The 14,081-nt window shown below is 36.8% G+C and overlaps 2 protein-coding genes across 2 annotated transcripts in view; one reads left to right on the top strand and one right to left on the bottom strand.

Annotated features, from left to right (window-relative positions):
- The window catches only part of LOC123872789 (protein kinase C, brain isozyme), a 193,850-nt gene that overhangs the window by 105,853 nt on the left and 73,916 nt on the right, over positions 1-14,081 (top strand). The gene's annotated exons all lie outside the window — the stretch shown is intronic.
- Positions 6,183-7,885, bottom strand: LOC123872810 (bombyxin A-3 homolog). The gene is made up of 2 exons (XM_045917356.1): positions 7,596-7,885; positions 6,183-6,513 (listed from the first exon to the last, which is right to left on the bottom strand). The coding sequence occupies exons 1-2, from the start codon at positions 7,633-7,635 to the stop codon at positions 6,266-6,268; spliced, it is 288 nt and encodes a 95-aa protein (XP_045773312.1). The 5' UTR covers positions 7,636-7,885; the 3' UTR covers positions 6,183-6,265.

Here is a 14,081-nt window from a genome sequence, read left to right as displayed (position 1 = left end):
ACTTATTCTGTGGCATGGGCTTAATTCTGGTGTAAGCAACATAACCTCTTACAATGACAGGTCACTTCGTTTTTCCACTCCAAACTCCACTTCGATCTCCACGGCAAACGAAATAAGGAAGCCATGGAAGCTCAGTGCTAAATAAAAATTACGAGACATTTCACCGCGATTAATAACTACATCGCGGGACAGAAAGGCTGGCTCATTTTTTGCGCGACGGATCAGCCTGGCTGTCCAGCGCGGAAATGCAGCCGGTATTCTTGGCACCATTCCACGCGAGCATGATTTGTACTGTAATTAGATAAGGCTAGCTTTAAGTTCTATTGTAAGATTTTCGAAATATAAAAAAAAACCGGCCAAGTGCGAGTCAGACTCGCCCTGAGGGTTCCGTACTCGGGTATTTTTTTCCAACATTTTGCACGATAAGTCAAAAACTACATAAAAATAAATAAAATCTGTTTTAGAATGTACCTACAAGTAAAACCCTTTTATATGATACCCCACTTCGTATAGTTATCTTACTTTGAAAATTGAAACACATTTTAATTTTTTTTAAATGATGTAACCACAAATTCGCGGTTTTCAGATTTGTTTCTGTACTTGTGCTATAAGTCCTACCTACCTGCCAAATTTTATGTTTCTAGCTCAACGGGAAGTACCCTATAGGTTTTCTTGACAGACACGACGGACGGACAGACAGACAGACAACAACAAAGTGATCCTATAAGAGTTCTGTTTTTCTTTTTGAGGTACGGAATCCTAAAAATATCATTTGTCAAACAATTGATAATATCTTATTCGTGTTAGTTAGTAAACCGTGCGGCGCACACGGTGGGCGCAATTACCTAATGTGCGATAGGCTTTATGTTGGCTATTTTTTGCTCGCCGCATTTTTCGCCGGTAAAGCAATAACTGTCATTCAAGTCCAAGTATTTAGGTTGAATAGTGATAAGTGGAATTCGCATAAGGTTCTTATACTCTACTTTTTAACCCCCGACCAAAAAAGAGGGGTGTTATAAGTTTGACGTGTGTATCTGTGTATCTGTCTGTGGAATCGTAGCTCCTAAACTAATAAACCGATTTTAATTTAGTTTTTTTTTTTGTTTGAAAGGTGGCTTGATCGAGAGTGTTCTTAGCTATAATCCAAGAAAATTGGTTCAGCCGTTTGAAAGTTATCAGCTCTTTTCTAGTTATTACTGTAACCTTCACTTGTCGGGGGTGTTATAAATTTTTAATTTACACTTGTTTCCTCTATTAATTTTCCACAGATTAAAGTCAAACCAGCTGTGTATTAGAGAAGAATGGGTCTTACTTACTTAGATATTACGATAGTACGTAGATTTAGTCATACAATAAGCACCTACTGCAGATTCTGAGCGCTACTAAAATTTTGAGTATTTGCATCTCTTTCTTCTTCTTGTTTGGTGGATTTTGTAGTGCCATCTCTTTCTTACCAATGTAACGAGATAAGGACACAAACCTAATTTAATTTAAAACTGTCAAACCTCGTGACATTAGCTGTCACTCTCGAGCCTAATGATTGTAGCAGGAGAATCGACGCCAATCTTCTTTATGTATATCTCCACTATTAGAGGTTGGCCGTCATTTTGTCATATAATTTCCTATCTTTGCCAAACGGAAAAGTTGTGCTACGTTGGCTATCCCGGTCCTTTCTCGGATATTCCCAAGCCACGACTTTCTTCTTCTACTGACGCTTCTCTTTCCTTCAGTTTTGCTCATCATGATAGTCTGAAGGAGAAGGTACTGATCATGTCTGAGAACATGTCCCAGATAACTGCCTTTGATGCCACCTTTCTGCGTTTGAGGGTCAAAATTAGTATCTATTTTCACCGCTGCGTTGTAAAACTTCGTCGTTTCAGTTTCTTATTATTTGGACCCAACTTATACGCTATATTCTTCGGTAGCACCACATTTCGAAGGTCTCTAGTTTAGTTATACAATACAGTACCCTAAACAATACCATTCAATTTAACGTCAAGTATTTTACCACAAAATGTTACAACATAATAAAATTCTAAGGTTATACCAAAAAAGTAGTACGTGTGAAAGAAATGGCTTTCATCCCTAATACATTCAGTTTTATTCGAGTGTTAAGAGTTCCGGAGAGGCGCAGAGTACCGCTCTACATTCGTCCAACCTTTGTTTTAGATAACGTCGGTCCATTGTTTAAAACTGTCTAGATTCTAGAATCTCACTAACAAGTTAGATGGATATTTACTTGTAGATACATAAAATGAAATAAAATGAATTTATTCAATTAAATTTTTGAGAGTTAAATATAACGAAATTCTTAGATAATACCAAAAAAATCGGTCAAGTGTGAGTCGGACTCGCACATTAAGGGCTCCGCACCATCGTACAAGAACCCACTTATTTATTTATTTTAATTTGCATGGCGGCATTTTTATTATTAGTTATTATGGCGGCAATAGAAATACACATTCTGGGAAAATTTTAACTCGCAGAAAGTTAGTCAGTCAGCTTTTCCTTGTATGTATTTATAGAAGATTTAAACAACAATAAAATGCTAAGTTTATACCAAAAAAGTAGTAGGTGTAAAAGAAATGGGTTTCGTCCCTAATACATCCAGTTTTATTCGAGTGTTGAGTGGTCGAGAGAGGCGCAGAGCACCTCTCTACATTCGCCTGAGTAAGGAACGAGCAAAAAAGGGCTTTTGCTTTAAATAATGTCTACGACCGTTGCTTGTGGGAATTGTCTGCGTTTGAGAAATCGTGCTATGAATATCTTATGTATTTATTGTACTGTTTAATTTTATTACCGGACTACGGAGGGTATAGTGTTTAGCAGTATGTGTACGAAACAGATGATGCCCGAGACTTCGTCTGTTCGCCATTCCAAAGAGCCAAATACGTCCATTAGTTTTTGCGTGAAAGAATAACAAACAAACACACACATGCACACACACACAAATACCAACACACATACACACACACACTATAATCGTACTTACGCATATATTATGTGCCGATGATGACAGCCAAGTTTGAGATACTTATCAGTTGCTAAAGGTGCGTACGTAAAAACATTACTCACTTTTCTTAAAGTCTGAGTACATACTGATTTATATGTAAAGTTTTACATACATACTACATTATCATTTACAAACGCACTGCGTCCAAAGTGGATAACGATTGTCAGGAATGCGGACACCGAAGTTCTTTGGATCAAATGTATTATAGAAGCAGGCGTTATTTTGCGGAAGTCCATGATATGCAAGGATGATATGAAAGCAATAAACAAGTGTAAATTAAAAATTTATAACACCCCCCCACAAGGGAAGGTTACAGTAACTAGAAAAGAGCTGATAACTTTTAAACGGCTGAACCGATTTTCTTGGATTATAGCTAAGAACACTCTCGATCAAGCCACCTTTTAAACAAATAAACTAAATTAAAATCGGTTCAATAGTTTAGGAGCTACGATGCCACAGACAGATACACAGATACACACGTCAAACTTATAACACCCCTCTTTTTGGGTCGGGTGTTAATAATGATATAAGGCTTTTATATCATCCTTCTTTGGATCATGTTGTAACTATGAAGCGCTTCATCTAGTCAAACATTTATATCGCTGCATAGAGGCATGGAACTCAGATAGGAATAAAGATGGTTTGACGAACACTCCATAACCCGACTTACTGCCCTCTTTATGGCTGTACCGTGTACCTATTTACTATTTATGTAAGAGTACGCAACTTGCAAGATGTTTTCTTTGTATTTTCCCGCGCACTACAGTCGGCTTAAGATTACAAGACATCCGGTTCTGAGGCTTAAAAGGAACAACAGAGGGAAAAGTGGATGTTCCTCTGTGCTCTGATTTTACAAAAGTCTTCGTACGTACTTATTTAGATTCTTGCACATCTTTTCTCTTATTAATCCCCGACCCAAAAAGAGGGGTGTTATAAGGTTGACGTGTGTATCTGTGTATATGTCTGTGGCATTGTAGCTCCTAAACTAATGAACCGATTTAAATTTAGTTCTTTTTGTTTGAAAGGTGGCTCGATCGAGAGTGTTCTTAGCTATAATCCAAGAAAATCGGTTCAGCCGTTTGAAAGTCATCAGCTCTTTTCTAGTTGCTGTAGTTCACTTGTCGGGGGTGTTATAAATTTTTAATTTACACTTATTAGATGATGCTCGTGACATCGTCCTCGTGGATTCAGGTTTGAAAATCCTAAGCGAACTCTTCGATTTACCGGAACAAAAATTAGCCATAGCACGCAGGTGTGGCCGTAGCTTGGCTAAATGATAATGCAGACTAATCGGTTATTATTCTTTCGGTCTGACGAACCAAATTATATTTTATGCTATAAAACTTTTCATATATTTCAAGCTTTGACCCTAACAAGCACAACTTGTAGAACATAGATGTATGCACATATTTCTACAACAGTTTCCCCACTGCAAAACCCACTGTTCGCTATAAATTCAAAAGAAATTGCCAATTTCATACACAAAGACAATTCCTCTGGCTTTGTGGAAAAACGAACCGTGAACAAACGTTTATTGTAGGAAATAAATTATTATTCCGTACCTAGGGAGGAATTCTTGAACATCACAATTACATATTAGATAGATAGATAGAAGTCTTTTTTATTGCACACAAAAACACATGTAAAGGAACACAACACAGAAAGAAGAAAACAGAAAAAACTATTGTGTGCAAAGGCGGCCTTATTGCTACCCAATTCTACTATAATAAAATCTAGGAAACTCTATAATCGGTCTAGCAAACATAAAACAGCCAAAGGATATCTGCTTCTGTGTCTTTTCAATCCGCACTTGGCCAGCGTGGTGGACTATGGTCAAACCCTTCGCATTATGAGAGCAGACTCGTACTCAGTAGTGAGCCGGCAATGGGTATGATATCTGGTTTCTGCAGCATTGGAGCGTTTATCGATATATTTCAACCACCTTTGAACAATAGGAAGCAAATCCTTTCTTAATTATTTATGAATGCGAAAATGTATCTGCCTGTCTTTTATATCTGCCAGAGCTCAATCGCTGAATCGGTCTTGAATCTGAATTTCGGCATAGAGATAGATGGACATTCTCGAGGCGGACATAGGATACTTTTTTTTTTATTCAGGCCCAAACAAAAAAAAAAGAACTTCTCATGCAAATCCGCAGGTATTTTATCGATAGGCTTAAGTTGTAGGTTGGACAACTAAAATAGTAAAAAATACAATTAAAGCTTCATTCATGCCAGAGAATGTCGCATTATGTATGCGACATTGCAGCATGCTACAGCAAAAATTGTTAGCAGACTTCATAGTGCCTTAATATTGCAATTCTACAGCACAATGTTGTCATACAAAAAATAGCATGCTGCTTAAGGCCGCAAAATTAATGTTTATATTTGTAGCATGCCGCATAATTGCATGTTGTTCCCCCGATGTAAAACAGCCTTTAGAATCCATTCAAAGCTAAAACTGGCTAAACTACCCAAACAAATTGACCTTTAACAATTTATTTTCCTAAATTGGCTAAACCTTGAATCGGATCAGGATTCGGAATAACAAGACCAAACGATTTGGTAAAGATTGTTTTGCTAAATTGGCCCCCACTTAGGAATAAGACCACATAACCAGAACTAAGACAATTTAGAAAATTCTGTTTCCTAAATTGATAAAATGGAGAATCTTAAAAGAGACAACTTTCCGGCGATTGAGGGTAAAATATACTCTACAAATATCGTCAAAACTTGTTGATTGTATAATTTGCTTGAGGCCTTAGATTGCATTGTCAAATTCAACTGTGTAAATTAAAATTAATTAAAAGGCTTGAAGCTATCGAATCGTGCGAAAATCTTTTGATGTTTGTAATGTGTTTGTAATGAAAACCCGCCAAAAATTGGCAAGCCGGCAATCGAATTACATACGCCGATAAAGTATACGCTAAGTTTTCTTATTCAGATACTAGATGACGCTGATCTCACCTGGTATTTATTACTAATCGATTTCTGCGAGGCATCATATCGGAACTCTAAATCGCCTTGGCTTTGCTGATAGTATTAATCATCCACGGGCGAAACTCCCACCAGAAGAAGTTGCCCCATACATTTATTAGCCAAATGCATTGAAATATTATTGAGTATCTACTCTTATGGTGTTCAGGGTTATCCAAATAAAAGATGACCAGCACCAGAAATATATTGACGGTAATATTCTAATCCAGTCAAGTTCACAATCTTAAAACGTATTATTTGGTATTAGGGAGCATTTTCAAAAGTTACAGTATCCTAGCAACTCTTCGATTGTGCAAGCTTTCTCGCAGCACTCGGAGACGACCTGCCTCTTTCTTCTGTAGCCCATGCTGTGAGCTCTACTCGCTTCTATCCACGGCCATCTTGACTCGAAGCTGGTGTGGGGCTCAGATCTCTTGATCAAGTGACCGTCGCAGAGGAGGTCCAATGCTGCGGACAATCGTCTGCCGCAGTACTTCTGTTGGGATGCCACCATTGATACAAGACCTGAGAAGAAGAAAAGATTTTTATTGGATTCACAACAAATGAGCTAGTATGAGATAATTAGTAAAAGGAACAATGGAGCGAATATATCAGGGAAGTGGTATCGCTAGGATTTAAAATTTTAAAGTTGAAAATAATATGAGCGAGCTGATGTGAAAGGATGAAAGAACCAAGAGTTACTGTACAGTATGCATGTAATAAATTGCCAAATATTCGAAAGTTGGATGTAGATGCCAAACAAAGTTAGCCAGAATAATGGGAAGTTCGTCTAATCAAGAACTCATACAAGAACAATCAATAGCCTAACCAATCAGCCTATTCCTTGTTGATATCATGTGAAAAAGTGGCCATTTCTCATTATTCATGCTGAATAATTGGTTTACTGTCGATAATAGAGGAACGAAGTTGAGCTTGGAACTTCGCTATGGAAAAACCTCGTCGTTGTCTTTAACCGGAACATGTCCAATGCTGGGCATAGGTCCTTATCCGGACTTGCTGTAGTTCTGTGCTGTTTGTATCCAGCGGCTTCCTGCTGCTTTTTTTACCATCAATGAGATTTCCGGTGCGAGACTACCAACGCAATGTCTATCAGTTCTTCGAAATGTGTGCCCTAGCCCCTACACATAGCCGCTTTAGCTTTACATAGAACTATGCGAAGGATGCTCGCTTTCTTTGGACATTTACAGAAAGGAGGACAATTTTCATTCCCAAGTTATTAGTCCAATTAGTGTTGGAAGGGAAAATTGCAGGCAAACGAGCACAAGGTCATCGAAAACGCAAATGGTTGGACGATATAAGGGAGTGGACAGGGCTTAGTTACCAGAAATTAAAAGAGACGGCTTTAAAAATATAGAAGCTTTTCGGTCGATGATCGATAAATTTCGTTTCGAAGAAGGCACGCGATGATGATGACGAGAGCTATGTGGATTACTCTGGATTTTGTACGGATCTCGTCATTTCTGATCCGATCCTAGCTCTTTATATCACTGATTGTTTTTGAGCTTTCATCAGTTCAAGCTTATTTAAATCAAAACACTTGTAAACATTAAACTTTGATGAAGAATGTACAAAATCAAAAGTCATACCTAGGCAGGCAAGGACTAGTAACACTGTTTGGGTCTTCATGGCAGTTCTTTGGCTGGTGTGTGATGCTTGAGGGTAGAAACAACTGTGTGCTGATAACTCGGGTCTCAGCACCTTTTATACCTGTTTCATTAATATTCATATCTGGAGTGCATTTGAGTGGAATATTGGGCAGTGGATCGGGGATAAATTGTGATATCACCAGGTGGCTGGATGAGCATATTAACATAATTATTATCAGGTGATTGTGGGCGTACATCAAACAGTGTTATGGTAGGTTGAAGATGTTTGTGCACATGAAGATGTTCTTGAGAATATTGTGACCTACATTATGGCATTTTTTTATGTTTCATGAACTAGTAGTTTAGCTGCCATACCCCTTCCAGGTTAGCTTGCTTCCATTTAGACTGCATTATCACTTACCACCAGGTAAGATCGCAGTCAAGGGCTAACTTTATCTGAATTAAAAAAATACTCGTTCTTATAGTGTCCTTAGATTCTCTTATCTGTTATGTAAGGATTCTTACAAAGGTGACGTTTTCTAGCCAGGTGCTGAAAGCGATATTATAAGCTCTTTATATAAAGTTTATTACAATTTAAATGCGGAAGGATTTGGGATTATTATCCCAAGAAAACCCAATGAAGAGTATGATACAGAGTGAGAGAAGTTACGTTTACTTCCTTGTATCCGAAGACCAAATAGACCGACATACATATAATAAGCGGTTGAAAAAAGTTCAAATTCAACAATTAGTAGACGCGAAAGACTCACTTCACTCGGTCAATTAGGTTAGGTATATTATGTCAAAACATCATCATCACCACCAACTGCTGGCCAACGGCCAACTACTGAACACGGTTTTAATGTACTAAAAAGGAATCACACTAATATTATAAAGGCGAAAGTTTGTATGTGTGTGTGTGTGTGTGTGTGTGTGTGTGTGTGTGTGTGTGTGTGTTTGTTACTCCTTCACGCAAAAACTACTGGACGGATTGGGCTGAAATTAAGAATGGAGATAGATTATACTCTGGATTAGCACATAGGCTACTTTTTATCCCGGAAAATCAAAGAGTTCCCACGGGATTTTCAAAAAACTACATCCACGCGAACGAAGTCGCGGGCATCAGCTAGTAAATTAATAAAAATGAATTATTATAAGGCTTCTCCGTGGAATTTTCAAGTAGGTACCAACCTCGTAGATACACTAGTGCTTAAAATTTATTTTCGACTTTAAGTTTTTAGGTGTATCGTTGACATTTTTTGTTTTTAATTACGTCACGTCACGACATAATTTTGAAATGTTAATATTTTGGCACGAAGCGCTCCGTCGTGAAAAAGGCCAAGGCTACAATTACCTACTTCTTATCCACTTTTGTGACATTTATTTTGTGTAGAAAGTAGAAAAAAAAGAAATTACAACACAAAAAGTAACATGCTCTTAATGTTGTTTCCCAGAAAATATAATAATTAGTTTCAAGGATGAGCCAAAGGGAAAGTAGGACAAACATATTTTATGGCCTAACTTTTATACCCATCATAAGTTTACCGCATATCTTGGTCCGAATTTTGGACTAACCATTTTGGCATGCAGGTTAAACTGTTGGGTCGTGAAAAAGTAGCAGACAGACAGACAGACAGACATACTTTCGCATTTATAATATTAGTAAGGATTAAATTTGAACAACAGTGAAGCACCATTGTAGGTATTGATTTCAACAAAGCGGTTAGTTAATGCATCTGTAACTTAATCTATGACTGTTCAAGCTATCCATCACTAGATGGCGTTATAAGTTTTTATCCATTATTGGCAATGCTCGGGCCAGTCTATGTAAATCCATGTCAGTGGTAGTATAGTATTTTTATTTTTATAGGCCTGTTCTCACTATAATATAATGTACAAACATCGTTTAATATAACAAGATTAGCCCGGTACGCCGCCGGGGTGTGATCGCATCCTTATTAATTTAGGCCCCGTGTGCACGCTAACGACTCTATCATTAATCTAGTTTGTTGGTGTTACTAATCTAATTTTAAAGGTTAACTTATACTTGAACATCACCATGTTCATGATCAACCCAGCGCCGACTCACTCGGGTCTTCTCTCAGAATGAGAAGGGGTTTATGCCACGTGCCACGCTGGTCCAGTGTGGATTGACAGACTTCATACACCTTTGATAACATTTTTTTTTCTTCTTTTTTTTTCAAGAGTATCGTAGAGTCAAGTCAAGACTGAAGAGGATCTTCTAGACAAGCGCGCTGCATTTTAGCCTACATCATCAATTGCCAGCAGGTCTGATTCTTGATTGCAGCCAAGCGTTAGTCTAACATTTGAAAAAACCGGTCAAGTGTGAGTCGGATTCGCAGACGAAGCGTTCCGTACCATTATAAAAGCTATACACAACATTTTTATGCAGAACACTGCAAGTCAATAACGGTGTGCGCCATCTAGCGATTTAGTAAATTAAATTTTTCGTGAACACATTTTCATTATTTTTTGTGTGATGTAACCACAAATTCACGGTTTTCGGATTTTTTCTTTTACTTGTGCTATAAGACCTAACTACCTGGCTTTCATGATTCGTGGTCAACGGGAAGTACCGTATAGGTTTTCTTGACAGATAGACAGACAAAAAGTGATCCTATAAGGGTTCCTCTTTTTCCTTTGAGGTATGGAACCCGAAAAAAAGAGTTGGCAGTCGCAGGCAAAAACTAGTGTATAAAATGCAATGCAATGCAATCCTGAAAGGATAGCTTTAAGCTAGCGAATATGTTTAATCCAGTGGTAGAATTAGGCAAACCAGGATAGCATCGTACGACATCCAAAGTTTAACAGTGACGTTGTGAGTGTATTTTGCCGGACAGTTCGTGAAGTTCCAATGAAAAAAACAAGAAAGCGGATAGATACGATCTAAGTATCTCTGGTATATAGTGTGTTATTATCTATGGATCGGACTGCCCAGTCAGCTCGAACTTCATCTCTCGCAGCACTGCAGTCCCGTCTTGACCACGACTCATGCGACTGAGTCGAAATATCTGCAGTTAAAACACTTAAAACACTTTTATGAATGAATGAATATATGTACTTTTATTGTATACCACAAAATAAGTACAGAAAAAAACACACACAAAGCACAACAAAATATAGGCAGGTGAGTACAATTTGGCGGCCTTAACGCTACCTAGCGATCTCTTCCAGGCAACTAAATTTATCGTGGTATGTATGTGTGTTTGTTACTCCTTCACGCAAAAACTATTGAACGGATTGGGCTGAAATTTGGACTGGAGATAGTTTATACCCTGGATTAGCACATATAGCATCCGCTAGTCTACTATATAAGATGCAATCCTGTTTCCTAAAGCAAGGTACCTGCATAACAACTTGAACACAATTAATTTTAATCACATAGTTAAGTACTTGTTCGGGTACTAATGAGATGTCTGTGCCAAGTTCTAAGACGTGGAACAAGTCTGCGAACTAGCTGAGTGGTTTAAGAACTTAATCCAACTAAGTTAGGCCATGTTTTTGATTTGATTCTACACAATAAAAGGTTCATTACATACTTACGTTTTATTGAAATGAAGCTTAGCGGATAACTTTTTAACCTTAACAGGGCTCTCTCCGTCAATTACTCCATACAATCGTATGGCAATAAGGTATTAGTTTCTAGAATATGTCTGCAAAATTTGATGGACTTTGGTTGCTTAATATTCAAATGAAATTGGAACTACGTTTGTATGGAGCGAGTGACGGAGAGACCCCTCTTAACTCTCAAACAGTGAGAAGAACGATTAAATGCAGCTTTCATTAGTATACATATACCTTATTAGTATAGCTCTAGAGACATGATTAAAATTATATACTTTATTCGTAACCATTTCATAACGTACTGACTCCTTGTTATTTAATTACTAACTCCCGCACAAAATTAGATAGGTATGTATGTACTAACTAGGAATAAATAGCTAAGAAATAATGTAAATGCTACGCGTTCTACGAAGACATGTCGACCCTACTCATGTTTATATTTGCATAATATATATATATATATACATATATATATATAAATATATATATATATATGTATATACAATAAATGATAATATATATATATATATATAATATCTTTTCTACCCTACTAATAATTCTTTTTTCTTTTTTGGTTGCTTTTTATATCTGTGATTAAATCTAATATGCACTGTTTCGTTGTCAGGTCGTGACACCAGGGCTCTGCCTGAAAATCAGCGCTGCAGTAGTCAAATACTGCAGCATCTTGCTGAGGCAGAGCCCTTTTAGCTCACAGACACAGCAATAGGATAATGGTGTTTTCTAGTTTTGAGTTTGATTTATATTCGAGTTTGATTTTATCTTTGTTGTTATTCTTGTTCTTTTTTTTGTTTTTGTGTGTGATTCTGTATATGAGAGCTGAATAAACCTTTATTTATTTATTTATTTATTTATTATTCCAATGAAGAGAAAAAAAATTACTTGGGCAGTGTAAACTAGCTGATGGGCATCAGCTAGTTTAAATCATCATTAATACGCGCCTTCGTTCGCGTGGATTTAGGTTTTCATAAATCACATGGAAACTCATCGATTTGTTCGGCATAAAAAGTAGCCTATGTCACTCTCTAGTTCTTTTAACTATACCCATGCAAAGTCCTTTAATCACGTCAATACGATGCGATGTGATTGAAGGAAAAACCAACAGACAAACATACTTTCACATTTTTAATATTAGCTTCTTTTTAACCCCCGACCCAAAAAGAGGGGTGTTATAAGTTTGACGTGTGTATCTGCTTATTTGTCTGTGGCATCGTAGCTCCTAAACTAATGAATCGATTATAATTTAGTTTTTCTTGTTGGTGGTTTTTGTTGGTGAAAGGTGGCTTTGATCGAGAGTGTCCTTAGCTATAATCCAAGAAAATCGGTTCAGCCGTTTGAAAGTTATCAGCTCTTTTCCAGTTACTGTAACCTTCACTTGTCGGGGGTGTTATAAATTTTTAATTTACACTTGTTAATTTAGTAGTTGGAAGAAGTCCGAAAGAATGAATAAATAAATACATAATAATGTAAATATTTTATATTTATTTTTCAACTCAATGTTTCACATTATAATAACAATAATATTCTATTTACAATGATTATATAACAGAGATAATATATGTATTTTCTTGTAAATAAATCAACAATCCATAAAAGCGTAAATCATCCGTTGCAGCGTGTTATTTTCTAAACGCACAACCTCGCTTTAGAACGCAGCGATGACGACAACTTTAACACAGGCTAAACACCTAGTTTCAATGTCATATATTAATTTACTATTCGACCGAACACTGATACGTATTTTAGTACTAAGTTCGTATTTAATAGTTATTATTGTCTGAACTTTGACTTTTTGTCTTCATACATGTCAAAAAGTAATTTAGCATTTGAGGAAGCTGTTAAGTACTAACATACGTTTCAATATTTGGGTGTTACTCCTGAAGATTAAAAACGATTAAGTATCTATAATAAACACCCCTTTAATTGCCTTGATTTTTGGAAATCCATTGATACAACAAACTTCAAAATAACAGTATGCTTATAAATCGATTAAGCAATTAATTACTCGGTCGTCATTTAGGTTTGCATTTAAAAAAATAATTCAGCTGGTTAGTATGAATCGATGTTATGAATCCCAATAAATTAGCCGCAGTATCTGAATAGAGTTTTGATGGTGCAAGGTTTGAGACAGCACTCCTCGATGATGCCACCTTCACGGATTCTTTTGCCACGTCCCATAATGCGATCTTCATAAGGGTTGATCAACGGCCATTCTGATTCCACACCATTGAATTCCATATCAGATCTCTTTACCAAGTTGTATGATTTTTGGAAGTCCTCGTCACAGACTAGGAACATCGCTGACGCTAACCGGCGTCCGCAGTAGGTCTGCGCTTTCTCCTGAGAACTTACAGGATTGAGACCAATGTAAGACATTAGTCCTAAGAAGAAGAAAATTGTATAAGACATGTTGGTGGTTTGAAGTTAGGAGCTTGTGTGTCGAAAGGAGAAAATCCTGTGGCTTTTATAGGTGAAAATTTTCATTAATATTTCTATTAGAATATCTGGTTCAATTAAATGTCACTAATAAGATGTGATCTGTAGGTAAATTACGGGGGAGTATGTTTATCAGATGTGCTTAAGTAAACAATCTCACTTGAATGAATTATTGATTAACAATCTTATTTTGAACTTATGAATATGCTAAAGAGAAGGACCTTCGGGAATTCTCTGCGAATATTTAAGATATTTTCATGCCCACCTTCTAATCTAATTCTGTAGATTTAAAATTAGTGTGTAGGTAGAAAAATGCGGCATAATCTGTAAAAAAAGTCAATAATAATAAGACTCCTATTATGTTGCTTTTCATAGATAACTCAAAATTTAAAAAACCCCCGACACAAATTCCTCTATAAGAAAACTAGAAAAGAGCTGATAACTTTC

The sequence above is a fragment of the Maniola jurtina genome, chromosome 15, assembly GCF_905333055.1.
Source record: "Maniola jurtina chromosome 15, ilManJurt1.1, whole genome shotgun sequence".
NCBI classification, from domain to species: domain Eukaryota; kingdom Metazoa; phylum Arthropoda; class Insecta; order Lepidoptera; family Nymphalidae; genus Maniola; species Maniola jurtina.
This window is presented reverse-complemented; position numbering and strand designations above follow the sequence as displayed.

What these genes read in the sequence shown, in the direction of transcription:
- LOC123872810 (XM_045917356.1), bottom strand. Translation starts at nt 7,635, where the DNA reads ATGAAGACCCAAACAGTGTTACTAGTCCTTGCCTGCCTAG. An exon ending in ACTAGTCCTTGCCTGCCTAG is followed by an intron (nt 6,514 to 7,595) that starts GTATGACTTTTG and finishes TCTTCTTCTCAG; the next exon opens with GTCTTGTATCAATGGTGGCA.